Raw genomic sequence first — 27,283 nt, 5'->3', positions numbered from 1 at the left:
TCATGGTTCTAGTTCCCAGATTACCTTCTGGAAGGTGTCTTGTAGCAGCCTTAGTGCCCAGATTTGTGTCTTGAGCCAATTTGTCTGCCTCCCCCTCTTAAACAAGTGTGTTTCCTTCTCGTAATTATATAATATTTACAAGAAGGGAAAAACTCCATGGTGACCCAGTTACATAACTTTAAAAATATTTTTATTACAAGCAGTCCAGACTCTCAGGCCATCTCATTAGACTGTCAAGTAGCCAGACGTTTGACCAGAGCTCTGTTCCCACTTTTGCAGTGGCCCAGGTATTTATTTGCTTTGCTGAGAGCATGTCCTCCTCACATGGTCCCTGGGCCGTTTCGAGTTTGAGGCGGGTCTGTCTCCTGTTGGCCTGAGAAGAGAGATGCAGACCCGGCCTCTTCTCAGTGGCCGGGCCAACCAGGATCCGTATGTGGCCGGCTCACATTGCTCCCGGAGTCTTGTTCTGGGGGCTCTGTTTGCTCAGAGCTGCACACCGACTCCTGAATGCCCCTCTGTGCGATGGAGCTCCGTGCAAGCCCCAGCCCCTCCTGGCAGCAATTTCCGCCGCCTCATTACAAATCCGCCAGCTTCTCCTGCTTGGGATTCTGGGAGTCTGGCAGGACCCGAGCAGGCCAGATGCTGAGCCACAGGAATCCCATGGCAAGCGCCCCCAGGACCCTTCAGCTGCTGGTGCACCCCGAGGAGCACGGGGGTCAGGACACACTTTTTCTCCAAGAACCCGTTTTCTCCTGCTTTCCTTATGAAGGACCAGCAGCTCAGGCACCTAATTACTTGTTTCAGTCTCTCACAAAAAGCATTGTCATTGGCCTTCCTCATCCTGAGTAAAGAGCTCTTGCTCCCCTGCATTTCTATGGAGCTTTATCATCACGTTGCCCGAATGTGTGAAAACCTCGAATTGGGTATAAATCCCGGTCCTTAATTAAACTCTACATCAGAACATCCTTACAAATTATTTTACAAGCATCGCTACTAAACCAAGAAAATTCACATTAACGATGTTAATTTGGTGCGACAAGGATGCTGTCCACCTGAAACTAAACCACCACTGGGGACAAGAGCGTGACTCGGACAGGCTGGCCCAGCCTTTCGAGTCTGGCCCGCACACGCTTCCACGTACCTTGCAGTGACCGGCCCTCCCCAGGCTTTTCTCCGTCCAGAGCCCAGGAGGGAACGAACACCATGTGTGTCCACACCGGCCTTTGTCACGCAGGCCTTAGCAGGTGCTCACTGAATATTTGTGGACTGAATTCCTTCGTCATCATCATAGTTACCCATGCTTGAATGCCTGCCGCAGCCCTGGACATGGGCTAACCCATTTGGTCATACTGTCTAGTCTATGATAGCATTTCTTTGGTGTTTTAAAAACAGGTGTGCTATTTTTGTTGTTTTTAGGTAGGTATCACATTTGTCTATTCTGCCTGTACCTTTAATCTGAATTGTATTTATTTTTTTGAACAATATATTCACCCTACTCAAACAGTACAAAATAACATGTAGGGAAAAATCTCCCTCTTACCTCTGTCCCCCACACACCCAGTTCCGCTCCCCAGAGGCAGCCAGTGTTTTAGTTTACGCCTTTCTTTTTTTTTTTTTTTACAATATTTTTTAAATAATTTTTTTTTTTAAGTTATAAAGTTCAAACAGGTGAAAACCAAGCTGCCTTTCTACTTTTGTTCAGTCTCCTGATTTCTCTCCCCAGAGACAGCTATAGTTACAGGGTCTTCCCGGGTCCTTCCAGAGACGGGGAGAACTCTGCCAGGGATTCTCAACTGGTGGCGATTTCGCCCCACCCCGGGGGACGTCTGGCAGTGTCCAAAGATATTTCTGGTTGTCACGCCTGGGGGAGGGGCTGCGGCTGGCATCTAGTGGGTAGAGGCCAGAGATGCTGCCAAATACCCTCCAGTGCACAGGACAGCCCCCCACAGCAAAGATGTATCGCCTGACAGTGGTGCCAAGGATTCAAGACCCTGTTCCCTGTATATATAAGCAAATACAAATGGGCGCACACACCCTCTGATATACAGATGGTCGGTACATCCCACACTGCACTGTGGTACCGTGTTGCCTTTACATTTTAAAAGAAACCAGCAGGTGTGTCTGAGCCAGCTTTGCAAGGCGGTTTTGGTACCCTGATTCCTCAAGCCATTCCCCTGAACGCTGGGCAGCAGGGTGGGGCGGCCGGGCCATCCCAGACAGCCCAGCACCTTCTGATGTTGCCTCCTGGCACGACTCGATCTGTCTCTGGCCTGTGCGGCTTTTCCTCCCCATGGCTTCCACACCTCCCAGTGCTGCCCTGGAGTTCTGGTGCGCTCAAACCCACCGCAAGGGTCAGAGCTCATTCCAGGGATGGGATCTCCGCATAGGCATCCTCTGCCAAGTCCTTGATTGGAACAGGGCTCGCCAGCCCCTTCTTCCATGTAACCGAGGTGCTGGGCCGCTGCCTCCTCGTCTTATCCTAATTGGATTTGACACTGAAATGCCTGTGGAGAGGACGGAGGGTGTGGGTTTGGCGCTCCCTTCCCACATTGCTCCACTCCAGCCAGATTTGGCTGCAGCCGGCCTGAGGGACAGTCTCGCTTTAATGCACTTCCTTCCGCCGAAGAAGAGCCAGCCAAATAGGTAACAGTCTGAAAGAAGGAGGGCCCAACCCTTGAAGGAGAAGAGTATAACTGGTTTCTCCCCAGTGTGACCCATTCTTTGGGTTTTGCGTCACCGGGATTGCTGCTGAGACTCATGTAGCCCAGCCTTGTTGTTTCAGATCAAGGAAGGAAGAGGTTGAAAGTCTGCACACTTTAATGTGCATCCCATTTTTTTTCCCCTCACCAGGTCTTCCTAATTATACATCACGCACCCCTGGTGAACTCATTAGCTGAAGTCATTCTGAACGGCGATCTGTCTGAGACGTACACTAAGCCCGAACAGGATGTTCAGAGAAGCTGTGTAAGTCATTAGTGGGGGACTGTCTCGAGACCCTGATAAAAAGCCATTGGTCATTTTGTTAATGTGTGTTTCTTTAAAACCAGAAACCAACATTCTGCTTATTACAGCACTGATGATGCATAAGCTGGTCTGGGATTCAGGGAACCTAATCAGTCTTGACATGCATACCCAGAAGAATCTGGGGTCGGGTACTAAGAGTGGATGTGACTGAGCGTACGTTATTGAACGTGGAATTGTCCCGTTCTGGGCCTCAGGTTGTGTATCTGTGAGACACCGTTATTGGGTCTGAATGAGAGAATACTTTGTCCAAGGCACCAGCATCTACAGAGGATGGACAGGGAGCATCTGTGAATGACACGGACCCCATGAGAGGGTAGTAGGGAGCAGTGGGGACTGTGACAAATTGGAGGGTGTATATGTCCTTTGTGAGCAGCTGTTGCTCACCCCAGCCTGCAGTTGTTCTGCGGGAACGTGGATGCTGTATTGCCAGGTTTTCTCATGTTTCTAGAGACACTGGAAAGCTGCATTTTTAGGCAGATACTCCCAAGTTTTAAATTATCACCAACTGTGGCCTAAACAGCATGTTTGTGGTTTGTGCATGTTTGTGCTCTGCTAAAGGGAAACCCTGATCACCAGGATGATGACTTCTCCTGAGGCTTTCCCTGCTTGGCCCTGTGTCTTGCCTGCCTTCCCTCCTCCCATCCTGTTCACACACACACTGAGCTCCAGGCTACCTCAGTCCTGGCCCTGCTTGCTTTTTCCCCAGCGTGCCCTGTGCTTTCTTCCCTCCACACCTGTGCCCTTAACCCTACCCACTGCCTGGAAGGCCCTTGCTCCTGGTTCCTTCTCGTTAAAGGTCTTACCTGCTCTGAGCAGGCGTCTTGTCTGTCATTGGATCTGCTGCAGCGTAGGCTCCACATACACGTCTGAAATGAGAGGTGTTTACACAAAGGCCGTTTCCTGAGAGCTCTGTCTCTGCAGCCCGGTTCTCAGTCGGCACGCAGGTGAAGGGGCTGGGCTTACCCTTGGGCAGTCGACTCTGAGGTCATATCTGAGCGAGTGGGTGGAGAGTGATCCCGGAGCGTGAAGGGCCAGCACTGCATGGAGTACAATTACAAGAGGCCCCTGCCCTTCTGGTTTTTCCCGGGTACAGTGTCTTGGCCGGGCCACTGTGCTTTTTAAGGCTCATTAGAGCCTCTGAAAAGGTTTCCAGAAACCTTCTGTCCTCATTGGTGGTGGCGTTAGTTCAGCTGAATTGAATGGGGCCTTGTCATGGTTCTTGTCTGGCCTATCCCTTCTTTGCTTCATTCAAGAAGTATTTATTAAGCCCCTTCTTTGACGCAGGCATCATGCCAGCTCTGGGGATATACAAAACCTAGATAGCCCCTGTCACGCTGGAACTTTACAGTCCAGCAGGAGAGACAGATTTTGATTAAGCTTACAAACAAGTGTACTATCTCAAGTCTTATATGTGCTCTAAAAGGAAGGAGTAGTGTTTGGTGAGAGGATTTAACCTGGAAGGGATGGGGGTGACGAGCGATGAATAGGAAGGACTCCCCTAGTGGTCCATGTTGTGACAACACGTGGCTAGAGAATGTGGAGCTGGCTTAGTGTTGATGCAGCTGGAGATATTTCTTTGCAACTTTCTTAAACTCGCTTTTGCTGAATGAATGCAAGTAATGGAACGTTGAATCAGAAGAATCAGCAGGGCCGCCAGGCAGGGCTGCTGAGGACCCCTCCAGCCAGTGGGTCACCCTGGGCAAGTCGTTTTACCCCATTTAGAAAACAGCGAGTGTAGGTCCCACTCGGGAGGGCCGTGGTGAGGATGGGGAGAAGATAGATTTAAAGTGCCCATCAAGTGCTTGACAGGCTGCAGTCTGGCCCTCAGAGCTGTTTGGTTTGGTCTTCACAGTGTTTGAAAGAAAATTTTATGAATCGCCAGCTTTAACATTTGGGAAGTTTCACATGGAAGTCCAGATTTCAGGACGGTCTTGAACAGTCAGAAGATCTGGTCCCGGTTGTGCATATGTTCCAGCAGGAAGCTTCTCTAAAGCCGCCCCCATCAGATGAGGCATGTGTCTGCCGTCAGATTTTCCCAGTCCGCCCCCACCCAGCCTGCTGCTAACTCATACTACATTTATGTCAATAACGGACCAGAATGGAGTGGGTTCCTTTGGACTTTGTTTTGTCACATGATTTCCAGAGCCCAAGATAGCTGCTAACGGCTCATTGCAGAATGTCTATAAGACCCTATAAGACCCTCGCTGCTGACGTTAGACTTCGTATTCCAAGAGGTGGACCCAGAGGTTGTTGGGGCGCTTGGGTTTGCAGGTTTTCTTCATTGCAGTTCATTGACGTGCAGTTGCAAGAAATAACACAGAGAGATCCCTTACCCTTTCCCTAGTTTTCCCCCAGTGGTGACATCTTACAAAACACTAGTACAGTGTCACAAGCAGGATATTGACATTGATACATGGGGCATTTGCAATTAGAGCAAAAGCAAATTGCAGGAAGTTACTGGTGACCTCTCAGCTTAGGATGCCCACTTTAGTTGAACCCTCTAGTTGGAGGGATTGTCTAGGAGATCTGTTCCTTTTCCCAATGGCCTCCCCTTGGGACGAGTTCCTGCCTCCACTGTGATAGATGCATGGCGCTCATGTGGTGGACGCCTGAACTGAAAATGAGATTCTTTTTTTTTTTTTTTTTTTGCGGTACATGGGCCTCTCACTGTTGTGGCCTCTCCTGTTGCGGAGCACAGGCTCCAGACACGCAGGCTCAGCGGCCATGGCTCACGGGCCCAGCCACTCCGTGGCATGTGGGATCTTCCTGGACCGGGGCACGAACCCGTGTCCCCTGCATCGGCAGGCAGACTCTCAACCACTGCGCCACTAGGGAAGCCCTGAGATTCTTTTGAGTGTGGAAGGAATTGCCAGCCCAAGTGAAAGTGTCAGCCTTCTACTTCCGGTTATTGCCTTTCCCTGGGTGCGAAGTTGAAGTTTGTCGTATTCTGATGACTGCAGTTGAAATTCGGGAAGGGTTTATCTCATCTATGACTTGTTTGACAATAGTCCTGGTAAGATTTACCTTCCTTCCCTCTGAGCAAGAACTGTCTCCTGTTTCCTGCCTAACTCGGATGTGGTTTGATCATGCTTGTTTTAAGTTTCTTGGTCTTTTTTAACCTACTTTCTCCTTCCCGTAATTTGTAGATAAGTTACTGGTATTGCTTCATTTTACCAGCAGACATTTCACAAAACCAAACCAAAATTGAAGAGAGAGAAGCAGAGGGGAGAGTAGAGTTATTTGAAAAGTCTGTAATTTAGGGTTAAATTGAAAACACATCAGCATGGTTAGATAAATGTCTAATTGAAATTCATCTGTGCATTCAAATCATATGGTTCCTGCTAAGGGATAATTCTTGCTATAATTTTAATGCAGAGCAGATAGTGTTTCTTGTCGGGGGAAGCAGAGTAAGAGAACACTCATTCTGAAACTGCTAACATTTCATTATTTTTGCAAAATGAACATACAGATTAGATTATGGGATATGCATCATTACCTGTAGGTACTTTTTTGTTTTTGAAGGGACTTTTTTCATCCTGGGTTTCTGTGGAATCGCTTCCTTGGTTTTTGCATTCATTCATCCATTCCCTGAGTGGAGATGCACTGGTGCCCAGGAAAGACACGACCCCTGCCCTCACTGGGCTTCCCAGCCCCCCTAGAGGACAGGGGACGGTGTCTTAGAGATGTCTGTGTCGCCTGTGCTGTCCCAGGACTGGCCGGAGATGCTCGGGGGCTCACAGCAGGCACGAATGACTCAGTGGGTGAACTGGCGGTGGGGTCACAGGGCTCTTGTGATGTCCTTCATGACTCTTAGAACCTGACCCTCACATGCCACCTTCTCTTTGCTCAGAGGCAAAGAGAAGTGGGGAGGGAGTGGCAGAGGGGTTTCTTTTGGTGCTGTTCCACATTCTGTCTGGTGCTGTGGACTCTGCAGCCAGGCTGCCTGGGCACCTCAAATCCTGGCTCTGCATCTTACTAAGTGTGTCCCGGGGCAGGCTAGGCCACCTCTCCAGGCCTCAGTGTCCTCACCTCTCCAATTAGAATAACAACAACGGGTTTTCGGAGAGGATTAAATGCAGCAGCTTAACGGTGCTTATTCCAAAGTCTGGCAGACATCACAGCCTAAATAGCAGATGTTAGCTTCAGAAAGGTCTTAGTTTCTGAGGCTTTGGAACAACCCTGCATCCCCTACTTGGGACCTCGCTTCTTGGGATGGTTAACACAGAGGCACACTTAGTGTGCCCCAAAGGGAGGTGTCCTGTGACCAGACACAAGGGCGCAGAGGGTCAAGGGTAGCAGCCATGATGACTACCATGACGACAGCGGTGACGGCACCAGTTGTGAACGTTGCCGTGTAGTGCCAGCAGCTGAGCCTCTGTGTGCAGCTGGGCCTCCACCTCAGCTGGCCCCACATTCTACTCTGGAAAGTGCAAATTCTTAGCCAGCCAGCATGCATTCACGTGGTTGGCCGGCTCTGAATTCAGAGTGGGGACAGAATTCTGGGGCAGCATAGGCTTGTTTGTCCCAAAATGAGAACATCCGCTGTCTCTCTACAGGCACCAGTTCAGCCAGTTGGGATGGTCTCCAGGTGATTCTTGGGGGATCCAGAAGGGTGAGCGCACACTCAAAATGTTAGCCACCGGTTCTCCACATGACACCTGTCCTTCCTGGGAGCTGGACCCTCTGTTGGCAGAAGACTCTGCTGGGGCGTGGTGTGTGCAGCTGGCAGCTAAGAAAGTAGCAGCCTGGCTTCTCTGGCTTGTGTGTTTGCAGAAGCAGAGAGTTCATCATTAGCTTGGGTCCCCGGGTTGCCAATGCATGGCTGGCTTTCCAAACCAGGCCTGAATCAGACGGCAGCAGAGCCCCCCGAGAATTGAATGCATCGGGCAGAATAGCCCTCTGCAGCTGGGATTAGAGTTCCCCCATATCTTTCGGTGCCCCTGACCTTACCTGTGACCCCCAGGGTAACCAATGCTGGTTCCAGAGCACACATGTTCTTCTTCCTGAAAGTCGTAATCGGCTTCTGGGAGGGGGTTGATCGGGAACACCAAAGGGAAAAAATAGACTTGTATAAATCAAGGGCCTTAGCTGGCACAGTTGCAAGCACTCCCACAAAGAACTAGAACTTGTGTGTATTCTCCCTTTTGGCGGGGCCGTTGTGGTCTAGCCCATCATCCCTCAATGGGGTTGTAGCTCCCAGGCGCCCCCGCTGCCTGCAGAGCCCTATGTGTGGCAGCGCCGGCTCGCAGGCCATGGGGGTTTGACAGAATCAGAGAGAATCCAGGGTGCAGCACAGTTCACATAGGAACCGTCGCCTCTCCCTTCCTCCTGTGCGGAAGCGGGGGGCTGCACAGCTGATGGAAGCCCTGCAGCGTGGAGGCTCACAGAGGCACGGCCTGTAGCCAGGGCCACCAGTGACTGACCTGCAGGGCTGAGGGGCTGGTCCTGGTCCAGGGAGCAGAGGAGGGCCAGGGACTCTCGGGGTGGCTACAGCCTGGGGGAACTGACAGGGCAAAACACAGCGGGTAATGCGGGGGTGGGCACGGAGAAGGTTCTGTGACTCAGGCCTGAGCTGGCTTTTCTGTCTGCCCAGCAGCATGACACAGAACGGACTGGGGCAGCCACCAGGCTGGAGACCTCTCAGAGGGGGCTCGGAGGGGCGAGGCAGTGTCATACCCGGCTGAATGGAGACCTCCCCTAGTCTGCATTGAGCCATTGGTGGCTTCTTCCAGGTCTCGCCTGAAATCAGGAAAATCAAGGGTGGGGACAGGAAAAGGAGGCACCCACCACTTCTGCTGTCTGTGCCCTGGGGCTTTGTGAGCCTTTATCAGTGGCCAGGCCCCTTTGGGCATTTGAGTTTTTTTTTTTTTTTTTTTTTTTTTTTTCAGTATGCGGGCCTCTCACTGTTGTGGCCTCTCCCGTTGCGGAGCACAGGCTCCGGACGCGCAGGATCGGTGGCCATGGCTCACGGGCCCAGCCGCTCCGCGGCATGTGGGATCCTCCCAGACTGGGGCACGAACCCGTGTCCCCTGCATCAGCAGGTGGACTCTCAACCACTGCGCCACCAGGGAAGCCCCATTTGAGTTTTTTAACTAGACTTTGGGTTCCTTGAAGCTGGGACAGCATTATTTATTCATCTGTTCAATACATAATTACTGGGTGTGTACCAGGCAGTGTTCTAGGACTAGAGAGACACCATGAACAAAACAAAGACCCCCTGACTTCCGGGAGCTTCCCTCGTAGTGGGGAGAGAGACAGGAACCATAAAACTATTAATGAACAGCAGAGCATGTTCTGATGTGAGACGTGCTCTGGAAGAGCAGCTGTAGTGAAGCAGAGGAGGGAGGGGGGCTGTGCTAGGAGGCTTGGGAGGGGTGCACTCCTCCATAGGGTGGCCTCACGGGGAAGGTGACATTAGAGCATAGATTTTAAGGAATTGAGGGAGCAAGTCATGTAGAAATCTGGGGGGAAGAGCATTTGCGCCAGAAAGAACAGCCAGTGCAAAGGCCCTGAGGCAGGAGTGTGCCTGGTGTGTCAGGACCGGCAAAGAGCAGCGCGGTGAGGCAGAGTGTGGTGGGGGATGAGGCCGGGCGGGGGTGGGTGGGTAATGAGAGTCCGAAGCAGGTGGCGCCTTTCAGGCCATCGGAGGACTCAGGAGTTTACGCTGGGGGAAGTGGGAACATCCTAACATCCTAACCTCAGGGTCCACAGTGTTTGGCATGCAGGACAACTTCAGTTGTCTTGAAATAATGAAACTCAACAGGGACGGCAAGCTCCATATCTCTAAGGAGCAAGGAAATCCCATCCTGGTCAGGGCCAAAGTCCTCCATCCAGGAAACTGGGTTTTGTTCGGGGGTTGGGGGAGTGCTTCAACCCACAGGAGGCTGGGGGGGCCGCACATGGGTAAGAATAGGGCCACTCCAGTCACTCACTGCCCAACCTAGGACAAGTCAGCGTGGCAGGTGGGTGTAACTCTCATCCTGGAGGACAGATGGTGTGGTTGCCCCCGTGAGTTCTGAGTCCTGGCTGGCCTGAGATTGACTGCCCGCTGACCACTTGCTGCAATGCTCATAACCTCAGGGGACCGCCCCCCCCCCCGGGGAACCTCTAGCCAGGTATGGGGACAGATTCTTGAAAACTTCATGAGCAAAGAAAAAAAAGAAACCTGAAGGGGCTTTATTTGGGCCATCGGTATTGTTCTGGGTGAAACTTGGACTGTGGATGGTCCGTCCCTAGCAGGAGCAGCGCCCCTCTGTCGGGCACTGACCGCATGCCAGGCTGGTTGGCGTGCTTGCTCTCCCTCCTCCCCCACCTCCCGCCACGGTATTTCGGGAGCACCCACCCATTCCAGGCTGGCGCGGTGCTGCCCTCAGGGGCTGCAGGACAAGCAAGATGGACAGACGAGGTCCCTGTCCTGACATCCTGGTGGGGAAACAGACGGTAAACAAGCATGTCAACACAGATTTAAGGTTTGCGTCTGGGAAGACATGGAAAACAGCTTTGGGAGATGACAGTGAGGGAGGTGAGGTGACACTGGATCTGAGGATGAAGGATGAGGAGCTCACCTTGGTGAGAGTGGGGTGGTGGTGAGGGTTGGGATGGTCAAGGCTCGGAAAATGGGGGACCAGAGACCTTGATGGTTATGAGCTGGCTGTCTGGGATTGGAAGAGGGGCCGGAAGGCAAGCAACATACTGGATCAGCGGGGGGAGGGGGACGTTTAAACCTTACAGACGAGGAGCATGCTCATCCACCTCCTTTACCGTCTCATTTTAGGCTCCTGATAACCCACGGAGTGAGGTAGTGTCATCATCACATTCTCTGCATGCGGAAGCCAACGCTAACTTAACGGGGGTTAAGGGGTCATTCTGTCATCCCCCAGTTGTGCGGGACTGCACGCATCCAGCCCCAAGTCCCCAGGCTGTTTCTGCTTCGTGCTCTTCTGCCACCATCCCCAGTGACGGTCTCCAGGTTAGCGTGAGATGTGGGGTTCTGGACCGAACATTTCAGGTCACTGAGAGTCACCACTATTTCATAGTTCATTATGTTTTCTTAGAGGACAAGATGTAAAATACTCCTCCTGAAGAAATACCAACTAAGTGCTTGGTTTGTCACTGTTTAATCAGAGTACAGGGTATTTTATTTTGCATGAGCGTTGAACATGCCTCTTCAATCATAAATATCTTGGGATTAATTCATCCTACAAGCATTCATTAGTTCTTGATGGAGTGCCAGATGCAGCATCAGAGGGACAGATTAGGCAATGCTAGACGTTGAGAGGGACAGAGAAGATGATCAGGGATGGGGAAGGACAGGGGATGAGGCTGGTCTCCTACAGACCCAGCAGCACCCCAAGGCTGCTTTCTAAGAAGTCCCAACACCATCTTGACGTGACCTGTGGGTCCCCACAGAGTCTGAGCACCGGCTGTGTGCGGCGCAAGGCGTCTGAGCTCCGAGAGGGCTCCGATTCCAGATAAATGCGCACTGCTTTGGGTTATGCCTCGGCCGCCACAACACTCCCTGATAATTGGCCGATCGTGGGGAAGAAAGCCACGCTCCTCTTGTTAATGGAAGTGGCCTGTTACCTCTTCATGTTTCCCCCGCCATGGGTTTTATTTTCGCCATTAAGCTCAGCTGTGTTGCCCAGTCGCCTCGCTGATGTGGCTGCAGTTGTGCATGCTGGACACGTGTGTGGGCTTTGGCTCAGCAGCCCCATGTCACTCAGGGTTTGGCATGTAGCACACGCACCCATACATCACCCAGGAGTTTATTCCGTCTGATGTTTGCTTGCTGATCACCTCGTTCTGGAATGAGCATAGGCTCGCTTGGCAGCAATTAGCGGCCCTGCTTCCCTGCAAAGCCAGTTGCCAAGCTTGTGCTGCAGTGCCATTGGTTACGGTGGGCGTAAACCTGGGTCACTGTGACCCCTGTGGCATTTGGAGCTCTGTGCATGGGAGGCAGAAATGGGAAATAATTACACACTGTGCTCGTCCATAATGCCTGTCAGGTCAGAGGGCCACCCCGTGAGTGATGTGATGTGTGGACTGTCCCCAAGCAGGGCTACCTGCTCCTCCGGGCAGTGTGACCCGGGTATGGCAGGGCCTTTACATCCACCCTTCAGGGGACTGGGCTCACGTGGGGAGGCTCAGCAGGTGCTTGTGGGAGGGAGTGAATGCCTGAGTGGGGCAGCAGAATGGTTGAGCACGTGGGGAGCGCCGAAGGTATACTTCCCGGGTTCAAACCACTGCCTCTCATGAGCAGTGACCTAGGGCAAGTCCCTCGCCCTTGGCAGCTCCCTCCTGCTTCTGTTGTTTGTAGGATCAAGTGAGTCAATATATGTCAAGTGCCCAGAGCAGCGCTGGGCACATTGCACATGCTCACTGGGTGTTGGCCATGGTTGTTATCATTACCTGAAAAAAATAACAAGAAAGCGCGTTACTACCTCTGGGCACCTCACAGGAGCCCTGCGGGGAAGTGCCAATGTGAGGCCCATTTGATACACATGGCAACTGAGGCCCGTAGAGGAGAAAGCAGCAAGCAGGGTGCGTGGGACAGCGAGCCGGACTCCGACTGCTCCAGCGCCCCCCGGATCCCACCCTTCCTTTGTGCCGTACACCCTGCAGGCCCAGAGGCTGGAGGTCAGGGAGGGGGGCCAGGGGCCCAGGAGCACTTTGGGGAGGTGAGTCTCACCCACTCACAAACCAGAAAGCCAGCGAATGGTAAGTTGCTAGTTTGATTGGATTTTAAAAGTTAGCCCCCCTCCCCTGCCATCTCTTCCAGCCTAGTGATCTATTTGCCGGGGCGGGGGTGGGAGGGCAATATTCGAAGGTGAATAAATATTTCTAGAGTGCCCCTTTGTGGCAGGCGTCATGCCAGCAGTTTTGCGTTCAGCATCTTACTTCAGCCCCATGGCAGCGTGTGACAGAGCTGCTACTGTCCCTGTTTTTCAGATGGGGGAACTGAGGCTCATTTGGTCAGGTTCGCTGCTCGCTGGGCCAGCAAGCGGGTCTGAGATCTGGGCTCAGGTCTGCCCTTATGCTGCACATGTTTTTGTTAGCATCATGACCCGCCTCCTTCCGTAGGGGAAAACCTGTCTCCTCGTTCTCAAGTCCCTTAGAAAGCTGTTTGAGCAAAAGGATTCTAGTTGCTTCCTCAGAAGGTGAGCAGGCCAGGGCCTGGGCAGGCCTGGAAGGTGAGGTCTCTTAGCTTGAGCATTGTGACAGCTCCCACAGATCCAGACAGAATCCCGGGCCATGTCACCTGTCCTTTCCCTTACCTGCCCCTTCCAGCCACCAGTGTCTTTCTCCCTCCGTTTCTTCTCAGTCAGGATGCTGCCCTGGGTGGCCTGCCTCTTGTCCCCATGCTGCCTTCTCCCCTCCCCTCTGCAGCACTGAGTGGCACCAGGAAACCCACTCAGCAGGTTGTATGTGCCAAGGCAGGGGCCACAGATGTCTTTTCCCAGGCCGTGAGCATCACGAACTCCTTCTTGTATAACTGGCTAGAGAGGCCACCCGACTGGCTCAGCACCACCCCCTGCTGCTACCTGGGAGCTGGCCAAGCACACTGTGTCCCAGGGCACCACCGCCGTCACCACGTGCACCAGCTCCAGGTGGTCCTGGCCTTGACAGAAATAAAGGTGACTGTCCAGAGCTCTGAGCTGGCCTTCTAACCATTCTCCTCTCCTCCTGTGTATTCCGGTGACCTGCTAACACTCAAGACTCAGACCAGTCATTTCCTTTGCCACAGAAGCTTCCAAAGCTCCCCCACCCACCCGCCCCTGTCCTGGCACAGTTCCCCACTCCTTCCTCTGTACCCGCAGTGTCCTCTGTCTCCTTCCTAGTGTCCATGTGGGACGCACAGCAGTACATCGCGGCTCCTGGCTGGACTGTGAGCTCCTAGCCCAGCGCCTGGTGTTCAGTCGGGGCTCAGCCCCCTGGCAACTGCCGCGAAGCCAGCTTCTCGAGTTGTCTGATTTGCTCCTAGCTTATATTTAGGGCATAATGACAATCTGAATTTATTGGAAATCCTCTAGCAAACATTTTTTAACATCGAGGGATAACATGAATAAAGTGCATAAAAGTGCAGTAATCTTCGCTGTACTGCTTGACGGCTTTGTACCTATGATTACATTAATGTGTGCAGGTGTCTCCCACTTTTCAAAAGTTTGCTTGAGGCTGCTTCTCTGTTACCAAAGACCACTTTGCAAAAGACTGAAAGAAATCTAAAGAGGATTTTCACTTTTACGGAAAAGGTGAAAAGTGAAAATAAGGTACAGTGTTGGTTTTGCAGCAGCCCTTACAGAGGCAGTGCACACCCCAAGCAGGGGAGCAGCCTCACCAAGCTTCTTCCCGGGAACCACACTCAGCACCTCAGCGTCAAACCCCTGTAGCTTTGTGCTGTGTTCTGTGAGCATCTGTGCTTTATCACCATTTATTTTGCATATCTGTTAGCAAGATGTGTCCTAAGGCAATTGCTTCTTGCTTTGCACTGTCCTGGCTTACAGAAGGTTTCATGGGAATGCTCTACTTTCAGATTGCCGGGGAAGCTTGTAATTCAGGTCAAGATAGAAAACATCTCTGGCATCCCATGCAGCTCCTTCTCAGTCTGTAACCAGCACCCCACCCCCCTCCCACCAGCTAATCACCACTCTGACTTTCAGAGGTGCCTTTTTTAAAGTTTTTTTTTAAATTGTGGTGAAATACCTATAACAAGTAATGTTTACAATGGATTAACCATTTTTAAGTATACAATTCAGTGGCATTAGGTACATTCTTTAAAGGTATTCTTTACATTTTAGTGGCACTGGTAATACTTTCTTGGGGTAAAACAACTGAATGATACAGAAGTGACTAGAGTAGAAAGTGAAAGTTCCCCCAACCTCAGTATCTTCCTCAAAAGGAACCACTGTTTTCAGTTTGTGTATCCTTCCAGACCTTGCTCTGTGTACTGTCATGCAAATATCTGTCAACACAGGAAAACATGGTGTATATGTACATGTTTTAAGTTGATAGTTTTGTTTTTTAACTGTGAGCGGAATCCTTGATTGATTGATTGCAACTTGGTCCGGCCTACGTCAGGGTCTTTCAAAGGGCTGCACCCAGAACTAGTGGAGGACATTCCGTGTGACTTCGGTGGCATTGGTGATACTGCCTCTCCGTTTCCACTCAGGTGCCCGGGCCTTGCATGTTTCCGTCCTTCCTCCTGACCCCTTGCCCCTGACCCCTCTCACTGTCCTTGCAGAACCTGTTCTCAGATCCCACAGCCCCTGAAAGGCCTTAGTTATCGCTGACCCCTGGGGAGTCACCTTTTCGATATTTAACTTTGAAGCAAGGACCAAAGGTCGGAGGCGTGAAGGCTGGCGGAAGGCGTTGCTGGCCTTCAGCTGCCTCTGACCCCAGAAGCCAGCCTGAATGTCCCAGCCACAGAGCCCAAGGCTCCCCTCCTGCATCCCCAACTCGGGTACCCGGCAGGATCTCTGGAGTCAGCAAGGAGGGCCCAGAGTCTCCACGCCTCCTGCAGCTCAGGCTCCAGGGCCCTGGGAGGTGAGCCCTTGGTGAAAGCCAAGCCTGCGGCCTTTGGGAAACCTAGACCTTATTTGCAGAAGGCTTTTCTCTGAGGCATGCGTGGTGTGCTTTCTTTATGAGAAGATAAACCCAAAGGCCTTCTGTTTTTTGACTCTGAAGTGAGCTTTCCCTTTTCTTCTGGTTGACTCCATTGTGCTGGCTCTTCTACTAAGCGCAACTCCTGAGGTGTTAGGCTCCTTTCCTCACCCCCCCCCCCTTTTCTTCTTCTTCTCTCCATCACGTTGGATGTATTATGATACAGGCCACCATTCAGCAGCCTGTCAAGGCTTGCCCTGCTCCAGGTACCTGGTTTAGTGGGAGAGCACAGCGGGGTGTGAGATGGCCCTTCTCCTGGGGGCTTTTCGTCTGGAACATCTGAGGTGGTCCAGTGTAACACAGAGATTCCTGGGGGGCTAGCAGCCAGAAGGCTCTTCATGAGAAGCAGCAGAAATGATCAGGAATGCCTTCCCGCATTTCCCAGCCACACCATATCAGCTTCTCCATGATAACTATGGGATCTTGATGTTGTTAGTATTAGGAGCAACAACAACAAAAATCAGGCTTTTTAAATGTAGAAGAAAAGGGGGGAAAATAAAGTCTGTAACTCCAGTGTCCAAAGGATCCCTGTTGAATTTTTTTAGAAGTTAACATGCATACACAATTAGAAATTTCAAACCAAACAGAAAGGTATAGAAGTGAAAAACTCTTAAGTGCACTTCTGTGGGTGTGCACACACAATACCACCTGCCTTCTTTCTTTCCCCAAACATGAAATGCTAATATATTCTTATGCAACTTTCCAGGAAAAGTTGTGTTTATACCATCATCATAAAGCTTTACCCAAAAGGGACTCTGCTTTGTTTCCTGTTCTTGCTTTTTTATCCTGAGGCTGTTTCCGCATCAGCATTATCTAGACATAAAATGTCCTCAGTCTTTTTAACCTCTATGTGGATTCCCGCTCTATGGACAGACCATAATTACCTAATCACTCCCCTGTTGATGGGCATTTAGGTTATTTCCAGCTATTTACTGGGTAGGTTGCATTTTAAAGGTTTGAAATGTCCCTGGTAAGCATCCTTTCCCCCTCCCTCCCCAACTCCTGATCATGGAGAAATGCAGACCCCTTGGAAAGTTTTCGAATTCATTTTCACAGTTGACTTTTTTTTTTTTTTTGTATAGTCAGGGAAAGGAAGGTAACTGTTGTTTGCTTAGTGCATTGCTGGGCTCTGAAGGAACTTTCTATCCCTGATTTCCTTTAGTTCTAGGAAGCCAGAATTGCCCCATGTTTTAGACAAGTAGCCAGAAGCTCAGGGAGGCCCCACCGCTCATGTAGGGTTCAGCTGGGGTTCACACCGCTCTGACCAGCCCTGGAACTCGTGCACTGCTCCACTTCCCTTAGTGCTGCGGGTTGTTCTGTACATCTGAGTCTATACAGAGCTCAGGGAGAGGTTTCTGCATCTACCCCTGTGAATTTCTGCTCTCAGCTTCTGACTGAGTGGTGTTTTGCTCTGCGTTTGGTCTCAGTTTTCTGTTTCTGAAAAGCTTTGAGTATGGTATGCTCTAACATTCACTGGGCGTAAGTGGTGATCAGAGGAAACACTCACTTCATCTTGGGGCCCTCACTTAGCGGGTTTGGGCCCTTTAGGAGAGGATGAGGGGGGCATCTGGGGCTGCGTTCAATCGCACAGCGTCCTAAGTGGGCTCTGATTGATGCTGTCTGTCAAGTGGTGCGCGCCCAGAACGCTCCCGTCTCTGGGCTTTTGGTTATTGGCATCTGTAATTCACTATCTGGGTTTCTTGGACAGTAGAATCATGTCTCAATTTATCTGCCATTTTTGTGGATGAATAATCCAAAGTAGGTAAATAAAAATTAATGTCTGGATTTAGATGCTAATTTAACTTTCAATTAGGTTTTGTTTTGAGTGTTATTGAAATTAATCTGTGTTCTTAGAGCACATTCCACTTATTGGCCCCCAGAACACCACTGGTGGTTGTTTGGGGTAAATTCATAAGATGGATAGACCATATCAAGATAATGGAAAAGTTTACTTTAAAACTTTTCTGTTTTTCAATGACAAAATGATGTCGGAATATCATCCAGACCCTGGAGAAAAACACTTCAATCAGAATCCTGCCCCAAACAAATCAGGGACAATTTTTTGTGTGTGTGGTCTTTGCTCCTTTCTAGACCTGGTTCATTTGCATGTAAATACTTTTTTTTTTTTTTTTTTTTTTTGCTGTACGCGGGCCTCTCACTGCTGTGGCCTCTCCCGTTGTGGAGCACAGGCTCCAGACACACAGGCTCCGCGGCCATGGCTCGCGGGCCCAGCCGCTCCGCGGCATGTGGGATCTTCCGGGATCGGGGCACGAACCCGTGTCCCCTGCATCGGCAGGCGGACTCTCAACCACTGCGCCACCAGGGAAGCCCTGTAAATACTTTTTAAAGAGCACTAAACATGGAACTGAGTTTGAGCTCCTGGTGAAGCACTATTATTTTAGAAAGAGCATGGGCTTTGGGATTGGGCAAGCTTCAATTCAAATTGACTCTGCAGCTCAGTAGCTGTGTGACATTGGGCAAGTCACTTAACCCTTCAGAGCCTCATTTCTCATCTGTAAAATGGGACTGATAATCCCTACATCTCATGGTTGCTATAAGGACTGAGATACGGCCATGTTTTCTACAACGCAGGATATGAACCATGGTGACACACAGGTCTTTTTCATTTCTCTTAGAAGCCTTCCGACTTTTCAGGGGAAAACGTCTTCCTTTGGGGACGAGCTTTAACTTATCACTCATGCTTGCCAGGCTCCCCTTCTAAAGAGAGCCAGCATTTGGTTACATCCAATACACCTTGCTTTTTCTTTTCTATTTTTTATTGTTATATTGGCAAGGTACGCTGGTGTTCCATTTCTGTTGTGATATACAGTTCCTTTTAAAATAAATGTATTTAAATTAGAAGTTAATAGTGTGCTGTGGTTAAGACATAAATTCTGCAGATGGTAAAGTGGTTTTGAATCCCAGCTTTGCCACCTCCTGGCTGTGTGGCCTTGGGCGGTCACGTAACATTTCTGAACCTCAGTTTTCTCATCTGAGCATAACATGGGCATAACAACAGTACTATTTTGTGGGTTTTTTGTAAACTTAAAGTGAGATAATATAGTCAGAGCCCTTAGAACAGCATCGGGCACATAGAAAGTACCATAAAAGTATTGAAAGTGTGTTTCTGACCTTTGGGAAGCAGGGAGCTGGTGTGTGTTAAGTGCAGAGTGACTTAGGACTGTGGACAATAAATGGTAGCTGGTGCTATGGTTTAGATTATTTAATAGTGATGATGTTAATAATAGTCATAATAATCAACGAGGAGGTAGAATTTGTTGTATTGAAAGGAATTTCTTGGGGCAGAAACTCTCGGGAAGCTTGATAGGAGCCAGTGAGATTGCAACGTTCAAATCCGTCTGTTACCTTGGTTTGACTTTCCAGGCCAAGCCCAGCATTCGGTGCTTCATTAAACCCACCGAGACGCTAGAGCGGTCCCTTGAGATGAACAAGCACAAGGGCAAGAGGCGGGTGCAAAAGAGACCCAACTACAAAAACGTTGGGGAGGAAGAAGATGAGGAGAAAGGGCCTGCCGAGGATGCCCAAGAAGACGCCGAGAAGGCTAAAGGTACAGAGGGTGGTTCAAAAGGCACCAAGACAAGTGGGGAGAGTGAAGGTGAGTTGCGCCCGTGAACGCCGACCTGACAGCCAGGCTGTCCTCTGTGTCTGGTCCCCCTTGTGTGTCATTGGGTGCAGCTGTCATTCCAGGCACCGGTGTACCTCATTCTACACAGCCAGCCACTGGGAAGCAGCTGTGGGCAGATCTGGTTCAAGGCCTGCCCTCGTCGGATGGGTGGCTTGGAGCAAGGCCCTTTCCTTTTAGCCCCGTGCCTCCGTTTCCCCATCTGTCAAAAGAGGCTAACCAGTAGTATTTACTTTTTTATTAAGAGAATTAAACAGGTTAATACAAGTAGCATGCTCAGAGCAGTGCCTGGCACATGTCATAAGTATCTCCTGCTATTGTTACTACTGTTACTATTGTCATCTTTATCATTACTGCTGTTCTGATTACTCCCGATAGCCCGGGATTATGATTTTTGACAGAAGTCATTATTTCCAGCACACTGCAGGAAGAAAAATGGCCCATGTTGAATGAAATTAGGTGCTTTTAGTAAGATTATGGTTTTTTGGCATCAAATGATCAAATATAATCCCCTAGATTCTTACAGATTTTTTTCAAGCCCTCATCTGTTTAGAGTGGGGTACACTTGTGTTTGGTGCCTGTGTGCTCAGTAAACAGAATCGTTTTGTCCTCTTTTCTGCCCTTGTCAGGAATGATTCTGGTTTATTTTTCACCTCCCTCTCGTTTAGATGCTAACACCTCCTCCATCTGGAGAGCGTTGTCTGCTCTGGGATGAAGCAAGCTTGAACTGTCCAGCTGCTTGTGTCATGGGCCGGGCTCACAGCCACACAGATGGGGTCTCTGGCCATGGCCCCGGGCACTCAGGGTGGAGGAGGTGATGGGATCAAGTGGGGTAGGGGCTCTGCTCACCAGAGGGGAGCTCCCACCACACCTCTTGGGACAGACACGGGCTCTCCTCAGCTCCCAGCTGTGTTCTGCTGGGGGTGTGGGGAGCATTTCCTGCGAGCCATCCTCCTGGGTCCTGGGCTAGCAGTGGCTGCTCTGCAGTCGGCTCCCCAGCCCATCAGCCCGGACTGTGTGCGTCCAGGGCCTCTGAAGCTGGAAAACAGAGCGGCTCAGTAAATCAGTGACTGAGAACGCATTTGTTTTGGGGAGTTTGCTGCAACTGGGCAGCCAAACCCCACCCCATCCCCACCCTGCTGGCCCCATTCTGATTTTCTTGGCAGTTCTCAGCGAATGCCACGATCACATTTCGATAAGTATAACCAGAGCATCTCCCCAGTGCCACCAGCCCTCTTTTTAAGGCTGAGATCTCTAGTACGCTTTTATTTCTCTTCAAAGTGTGCATTAAGCATCTTGGTTTAGGAATTCCTTTTTGGCTTGGGAAACCTTTGCCAACAAATGTCACTTTGGTGGGCAGGTGAGGGGCAGACACAAGGTAAGCCATACGTGTTTGCTTATTTGGACCGTTTTGACTATTTTTCTAACTTGGGAGAAAATTGTCTGCTTAAACCCCTGGGTTTAGCTGTCCTGTAGCCATACGGGGGGGTGGGAAGTGGACGACTTCACCCCATTTTGCACCCTGTGTTCTCGTCAATTTTGTTTTGGAAAGATGCTACCTCTTTTGTTCCAGTCCTTTTAAGGGCTGCTGTCTAACCAGGCCGGGGCCGTGACTAACCGTGGTGTGGACAAGGGCAGGCTTGGCCTCAAACACACAGTCAAATGACTCAGCCAGGCAGCCCAGTCCTGGCGCACAGGGGCTTCAGAGGTTCAGCAAGGCTGCCGTCCCAGCTCCCAGGTTGGGGTCGGGGGAAGGACTCCCTGCAGGCTGGCCCCACCTGCCCTGTGCAGGGGGCACGGGGAGAAATGTTCACCAGCCTCCAAAACCCTGTTTTCTGTTCTGGGCGGTTACTCAGCCAGGTTGTGCCAGGCAGGGCCCAGGAATTTCCCCAGAGGCTTTACTTGGATGGCTGATGCAGACTTCAGAGCCCGGTGGAGCGAGGCTCTCCGCGACTCCTTGGCTTTGTAGTGCCCTCCCGCTTTCTCGAATGCATATTTGTCTTCCCACCCAGCTCACTGTAAATAAATACAACTTTCACAGGCCTGTCCAGCAAAGAGACACCTAACTGGGCAGCAGCAGCTGTATTCTGGGGCTTTTTGGATTGTTTATTTGATCTCTTAGTTAGTCTCCTGTTTGAAGGTGTTCTCTCCTTAGACTCTATCTGTGTTTGGGTGAAACCACACAGCTGTTAATTCCTGTGACTTGGAAGGGTGTCAGGCACATTTTCTCACTCAGTTTCAAGCCAGAGGACAGTGTAGATGGGGGAGGTGCCTAGGAGATGGGAGATGTGACCTACGGTCTTGTCTCACCAGCTAGACCTATTGTGTGCCTTGGATGGCCTCCTCAAGCTCTGGACCTCATTTTCCCCATCTGGAAATTGTGACTGTAGGAAATGTAATGACTTTTTTTTTTTTTTTAAGGAGGCTATGTTAGGATTCTTGTAGTTGCAAGATTTAGGTATTCAACTCAGACTAGCTCAAGCAAAAAAGGCAATTATTGTTCATGGGACTGGGAGGCCTGGGTGGGGCTGGACCGGGTGCACAGACAACCATTGACCGTGTGAGGCTCGCATCCTGCCAGCCTACCACCAAGTGGAAAGGGAGCTGCTCCTTCCCACGGGCTGCAGCTGAAGTCTGGGAGCCGATGCTCGTTGGTGCTGATGGACCTGGCTTGCCCACCCTGTAGAGGGATGTTCTGTGCTGATTGGCCAGGCCCTGTGTTCCTACCCTAAGGTGACTGCCTCAGAAAGAAATGAAGTGTGTTTACCCCAAGAAGGGGGCGTGGGTGCCAGGCCAGCAGAAACAGCAGGTGTTCCCTTAGAAAGCCACACTATTTCTGTGTACTCCGCCATTTTCCTCAGGCCGTCTTCTCCCTTCCTGTATTTTTTTTTTCTTTTCCATTCCCTTCCTGTTTTGAGGTGGACATGTGGCTATTTTCTCCTCCAAGTTATTTCTTCTCTAGCGTGCTTTCTTGCATTGTCCCTGGATCTAGGGGCTTGTTGACAGCCTTGACTCTTTGAGTAAAGAGATGCTGGCGCCAGTTCCCCCCTGCATACCCTGCCATTTTCACCCATTTCAGTGGTGAAATCTTTACTTAAAAAGGTGGCGTAAAGCACAGGAGTCAAAAGACACGTGGTCACAAGTCACAATTCTGCCCTGACCTGATTTGTATGTGGCATTGACTTGTTTTTTTCCTACAAATGCAGCACCCAGAATTCACACCTCCTCCACATTTAAGCCCTGACAAGGAAGTTGTGTGAAATGAATATGCACCCCTGGACCCTCTACTCTCACCCCCAGAAAGAAATGTGCTCCGCCTCGTGTCCCAAGTGATGGGCAACTCATTCTGAAACCAAAAAAAATCACAGGGCCCCCTCACTTTTCAGAAGTCGAGTGCTGAAAGGTAGACCGGGGTGCCCTGGTCCCTCTGGCCAGAGGCGAGTCCACCCAGATGCACTTCCATGTCCGTCTCCTCTTCAGTCTGGAAGGACCGTCATCTCTTTTTGGATTCAGTTAGAGCAGTAACTTAATAAATGGACCTGGGACAAGAGAATGAATCGTTTGAACTTCTTGTTTGAAAAATAGGGTTTGGCCTATGGAAAAATAGGTTTTTTGCTTATGGAAAAAGTGTAGGCATCAGTTTCACAGCCTGACCTTCAAAGCTTACTCCTTTCTTGAATCCCCACATGGGCATGGAGGGAAGGGAATGGCACTGACTTTGAACCTGCCAAGTCAGCTGGGCGTTGGGGGTGCCTAGGAGTTTAGAGCCCCAGCTTGGCTTTTTTCTTTTCTTTTCTTTTCTTTGAAGTTTCTACTGAAATGAAATGGAACCTGGCCTCATTTCTGCAAAGCCAGAGCCAACCCCAGGCCCGGCAGTTTTCTGATTGGGGCGAGCCAGGGACTAGCTATCAGGAGGTCGGGGTCTGCATCCCAGACACCTGTGGCTCAGCCCCCGAGGAGCTGTGTGACCCTGGGCAAGTCATCACCCTTTCTGTGCTTCTTTACTGATAGAGGGGGCTGCACGATGCCCAGCCCTCAGGTTGTCAGCAATGAGAACGTTGGTGCCTCAGCATTTAGCATGTGACACATGAGCACTGAATAGGAGCCCTGGCAAGATGAAGAGCAGAGTGAGGAGCCTGGAAGGGGGACTTGAGCTTGGCTGGGGGGACTCTGTGCTTGGTCACCCCGGCGAGTTCCTGTGGGGCCTGTTTCTCTGTTCATTTCTGTAACGAATAGTGAGGTGGCTGAGTTGTGGTGGGGTATGGGCCACTGGGGTAGAGAGGTGTGGGTGCACCAGCTTTTCCAGTGGGCTTAACTAGTATAAGGAGAAGGGTTGGAGGTCAACTTAGACAAATCCTCTGAAAAGCAACTTCCCAGAAAAAACATTCTGAATTCAATCTCGTGCTGTCCAGTAAACGATAATAAAAGCAAAGGAAGGGGTACCCCAGACACTCAGCACATACACACCCTGTCATTGCCAGGCTCTGTTGGCCTCTTGCAATTCTGCTCCAAAGCCAGCCAGTAGCATGTGGTCTTTCCCATACTTCCTAGGTAACCAGCAAGGGCATCTTTCTCCTCTTTCCCTTAACCTTCTTTTGAAGGCTTTCTTATCATCCCCTTCCCCTCTTTTTATTGTCTGGCCTCACCGTGATTGCTGGAATGTTGACCACAGAGGACAACTGAGAAAATCCTTGAACTTGGCAAGTCAAAGACTGTTGGGAGGTCATGCCTGTCATTTCCCTGAAAAGCACTTCATTTACCAACGACTAATCAGATTAGAATGCCCATCATCCTGGGAAGTTGATGAATTATGGCTGTTATTTAAAAATCAGGTGTGTCAGAGCACTGGGGAAGCTCACTGGTTGGGCCAGAGTTGTCATATCAAGGGACGGAGGTTGACGTCCTTGGGTCCTGAGAGTCCTCAGGCCTCTCCTGCACATTTGCATCGTGGTGCAACCCTCACCACCTTCCAGCCCCAGAATGCTTCATTATCCCAAACTGTAACTGTACCCACAAAACATCTCCCCATTTTCCCTCCCTCCTGCCCCTGGCAGCCACTACTCTGCTTCCTGGCTCTATGAATTTGACTAGTCCGGGTGCCTCATATAAGTGGAATCAATACAGTATTTGTCTTTTTCTGACTGGCTTATTTCACTGAGCATCATGTCCACAAGATTCATCCATGTTGTAACATGTGGCAGGGTTTTCTTCCTTTTTAAATCTGAACGCTATTCCATTTTTTGGATGTACTACATTTTGCTTATCCTCCCATCCATTGGTGGGCACCTGGGTTGCTTCCACCTTTTGGCTACTGTGAATAATGCTGCTGTGAATATGGATGTGCAGATCCTCTTTTGCTTTTGGAGGTTTTTATGGAAACAATAGAGGCCAGTGAGGGCCCAGGAAGGGCCTGCTGAAGCCAGAGGAGCTGGACATTTGGGTTCTTGCTCCCAGCCTGGCAGCTTCACAGGCATGTCCCTCCACTCCCAGAGGCTCAAAACTCAGTGGTGTGAGGGGTCCCCCCACCAGCAGGCTCGGGTGCTGGAGCCTTCACGATCTTGGGCCACGGTGCCTGACACAGGAGCTGATATCGCACAGATGCTCCTTTACACAACACAGCTGACGGGCAGAGCTGGAAGAGGCGCCTACAGCAGCCAGGGGCAGAGCCCGCCTCCTGATCCCTCTGTGCCTCAGTTTCCCTTCCGTAAGCTGCCGAGATTCAGCTAGATCAGCATTGCCCCAACTGTGGACATGGAGATGGCTTTCGGTGGGACAGAGAGGGCCTTGAAGACCATAGTGTGAGGATTTTTGCTGAGAGCTCAGCTTCAGGGGAGCCTCGTGGTGGGTTTATGTGTCTGACACCCCCTCACTTTCCCTCATCTCCCCTTTCCGTGCGCACAACAGGCCTCAGCACTGTTTTGTTTATTCATCGTGTGTATATTTTCACAGTTGCTTTCTGTTTATACTGATTTTATGCTGATTGTAGCAATTGCTAAAAATATTTTATTTGAAAATAATTTCAAATTTATAAAAAGTGAAAAAAAGCAAAAATAGTATAAAGAACACCTGTTTACATCTGGAGGCACATGATGCCCTCTGTCTATCCTTCCTAGGTGATGTTAATTTTGGCCACCTGGTCAAGGTAAGGCCTAGTCTCTGCACTGTATCGTTACTTTCCCTTTTCTTAGCAACTAATTAGCAATCCATGGGGAAACACTTGGAGATAATGCAGATATCCTGTGCCTCATTAAAATTCCCCCTTAGAACCCTCCTGCACTGTTGGCGGGGATGTATTGGGTTGGCCAAAAATTTCATTTGGTTTTTTCCATAAGATGGCTCCAGTAGTGCTTAGTTGTCTTTAACTTCGTTTGAAAAAATTTTGTTAGATTGTATTGTGATAGCTGTCATATCAGTGTACATTTAAAAAAAAAAACTTATCAAAATTGGTGAATTTTTGTGTAGACATTTTAATATTGAAGATGGAAGAAAAAAAGCAACATTTTCGGCATATTATGCTTTATTATTTCAAGAAAGGTAAAAACACAACTGAAACGCAAAAAAAGATTTGTGCAGTGTTATGGAGAAGGTGCTGTGACTGATCGAACATATCAAAGGTGGTTTGTGAAGTTTAGTGCTGGAGATTTCTTGCTGGATGATGCTCCAGGGTTGGGTAGACCAGTTGAAGTTGATAGAGATCAAATCGAGACATTAATTGAGAACAATCAACGTTATACCACACAGGAGATAGCCAACCTACTCAAAATACCCAAATCAAGCATTGAAAATCATTTGTACCAACTTGGTTATGTTAATCGCTTTTGTGTTTGGGTTCCACGTAAGTTAAGCAGAAAAAAACCTTGACCGTATTTCCTCATGCGATTCTCTACTTACACGTAAGGAAAGCGTTCCGTTTTTAAAGCAAATTGTGACAGGCAATGAAAAGTGGATGCTGTACAATAATGTGGAACAGAAGAAACCGTGGGGCAAGCGAAATGAACCACGACCCACCACACCAAAGGCTGGTCTTCATCCAAAGAAGGTGATGTTGTATATATGGTGCGACTGGAAAGGAGTCCTCTATTATGACCTTTTTCCAGAAAACCAAACAATTAGTTCCAACAAATACTACTCCCATTTAGGCCAGCTGAAAGCAACAGAAAAGCATCGAGAATTAGTCAACAGAAAACGCATAATCTTCTATCAGGATAACACAAGACTGCATGTTTCTTCGATGACCAGGCAAAAACTGTTATATCTTGGCTGGTAAGTTCCAATTCATCTGCAATATTCACCAGACATTGCACCTTCCGATTTCCGTTTATTTCGGTCTTTACAAAATTCTCTTCATGGAAAAATTTTCAATTCCCTGGAGACTGTAAAAGGCACCTGGAACAGTTCTTTGCTCAAAAAGATAAAAAGTTTTGGGAAGATGGAATTATGAAGCTGCCTGAAAAATGGCAGAAGGTAGGGGAACAAAATGGTAAATATGTTGTTCAATAAAGTTCTTGGTGAAAATGAAAAATGTGTCTTTTATTTTTACTTTTAAAACCAAAGGAGCCTTTTGGCCAACCCAATAAACTGGGTGCAGCCACTGTGGAAAACAGTATGGATATTCCTTTAAAAACTAAAAATAGTTTTACCATATGAACCAGCAATCCCACTCCTGGACATAATATCCAGAAAGAACAAAAATTCTAATTGGAAAAGATACACATACCCCATTGTTCATAGCAGCACTATTTACAATACCCAAGACATGGAAGCAACCTAAGTGTTCATTAGCAGATGAATGGATAAAGATGTGGTGTATATGTACCATGGAATATTACTCAGCCATAAAAAAGAATGAAATAATGCCACTTGCAGCAACATGGATGACCTAGAGATTATCATACTAAGTGAAGTAAGTCAGACAGAGAAAGACAAATATCATATATCCCTTATACGTGGAATCTAAAA

The 27,283-nt window shown here is 49.6% G+C and overlaps 1 protein-coding gene across 3 annotated transcripts in view; it reads left to right on the top strand.

Moving 5' to 3' along the window:
- The window catches only part of CLEC16A (C-type lectin domain containing 16A), a 210,424-nt gene that overhangs the window by 36,047 nt on the left and 147,094 nt on the right, over nucleotides 1-27,283 (top strand). For 2 of the 3 annotated variants that reach the window (XM_060120549.1, XM_060120551.1), the window contains exons 9-10: nucleotides 2,851-2,964; nucleotides 19,066-19,297. In XM_060120549.1, the coding sequence (XP_059976532.1) occupies nucleotides 2,851-2,964; nucleotides 19,066-19,297 (346 nt within the window). The remainder of the gene's footprint in view (nucleotides 1-2,850; nucleotides 2,965-19,065; nucleotides 19,298-27,283) is intronic. The other variant, XM_060120550.1, reaches the window with a different exon arrangement.

The sequence above is a fragment of the Mesoplodon densirostris genome, chromosome 16 (assembly GCF_025265405.1).
Source record: "Mesoplodon densirostris isolate mMesDen1 chromosome 16, mMesDen1 primary haplotype, whole genome shotgun sequence".
NCBI lineage: Eukaryota > Metazoa > Chordata > Mammalia > Artiodactyla > Ziphiidae > Mesoplodon > Mesoplodon densirostris.
The sequence above is the reverse complement of the archived record's forward strand: the minus strand, read 5'-3'. Positions and strand labels throughout refer to the sequence as shown.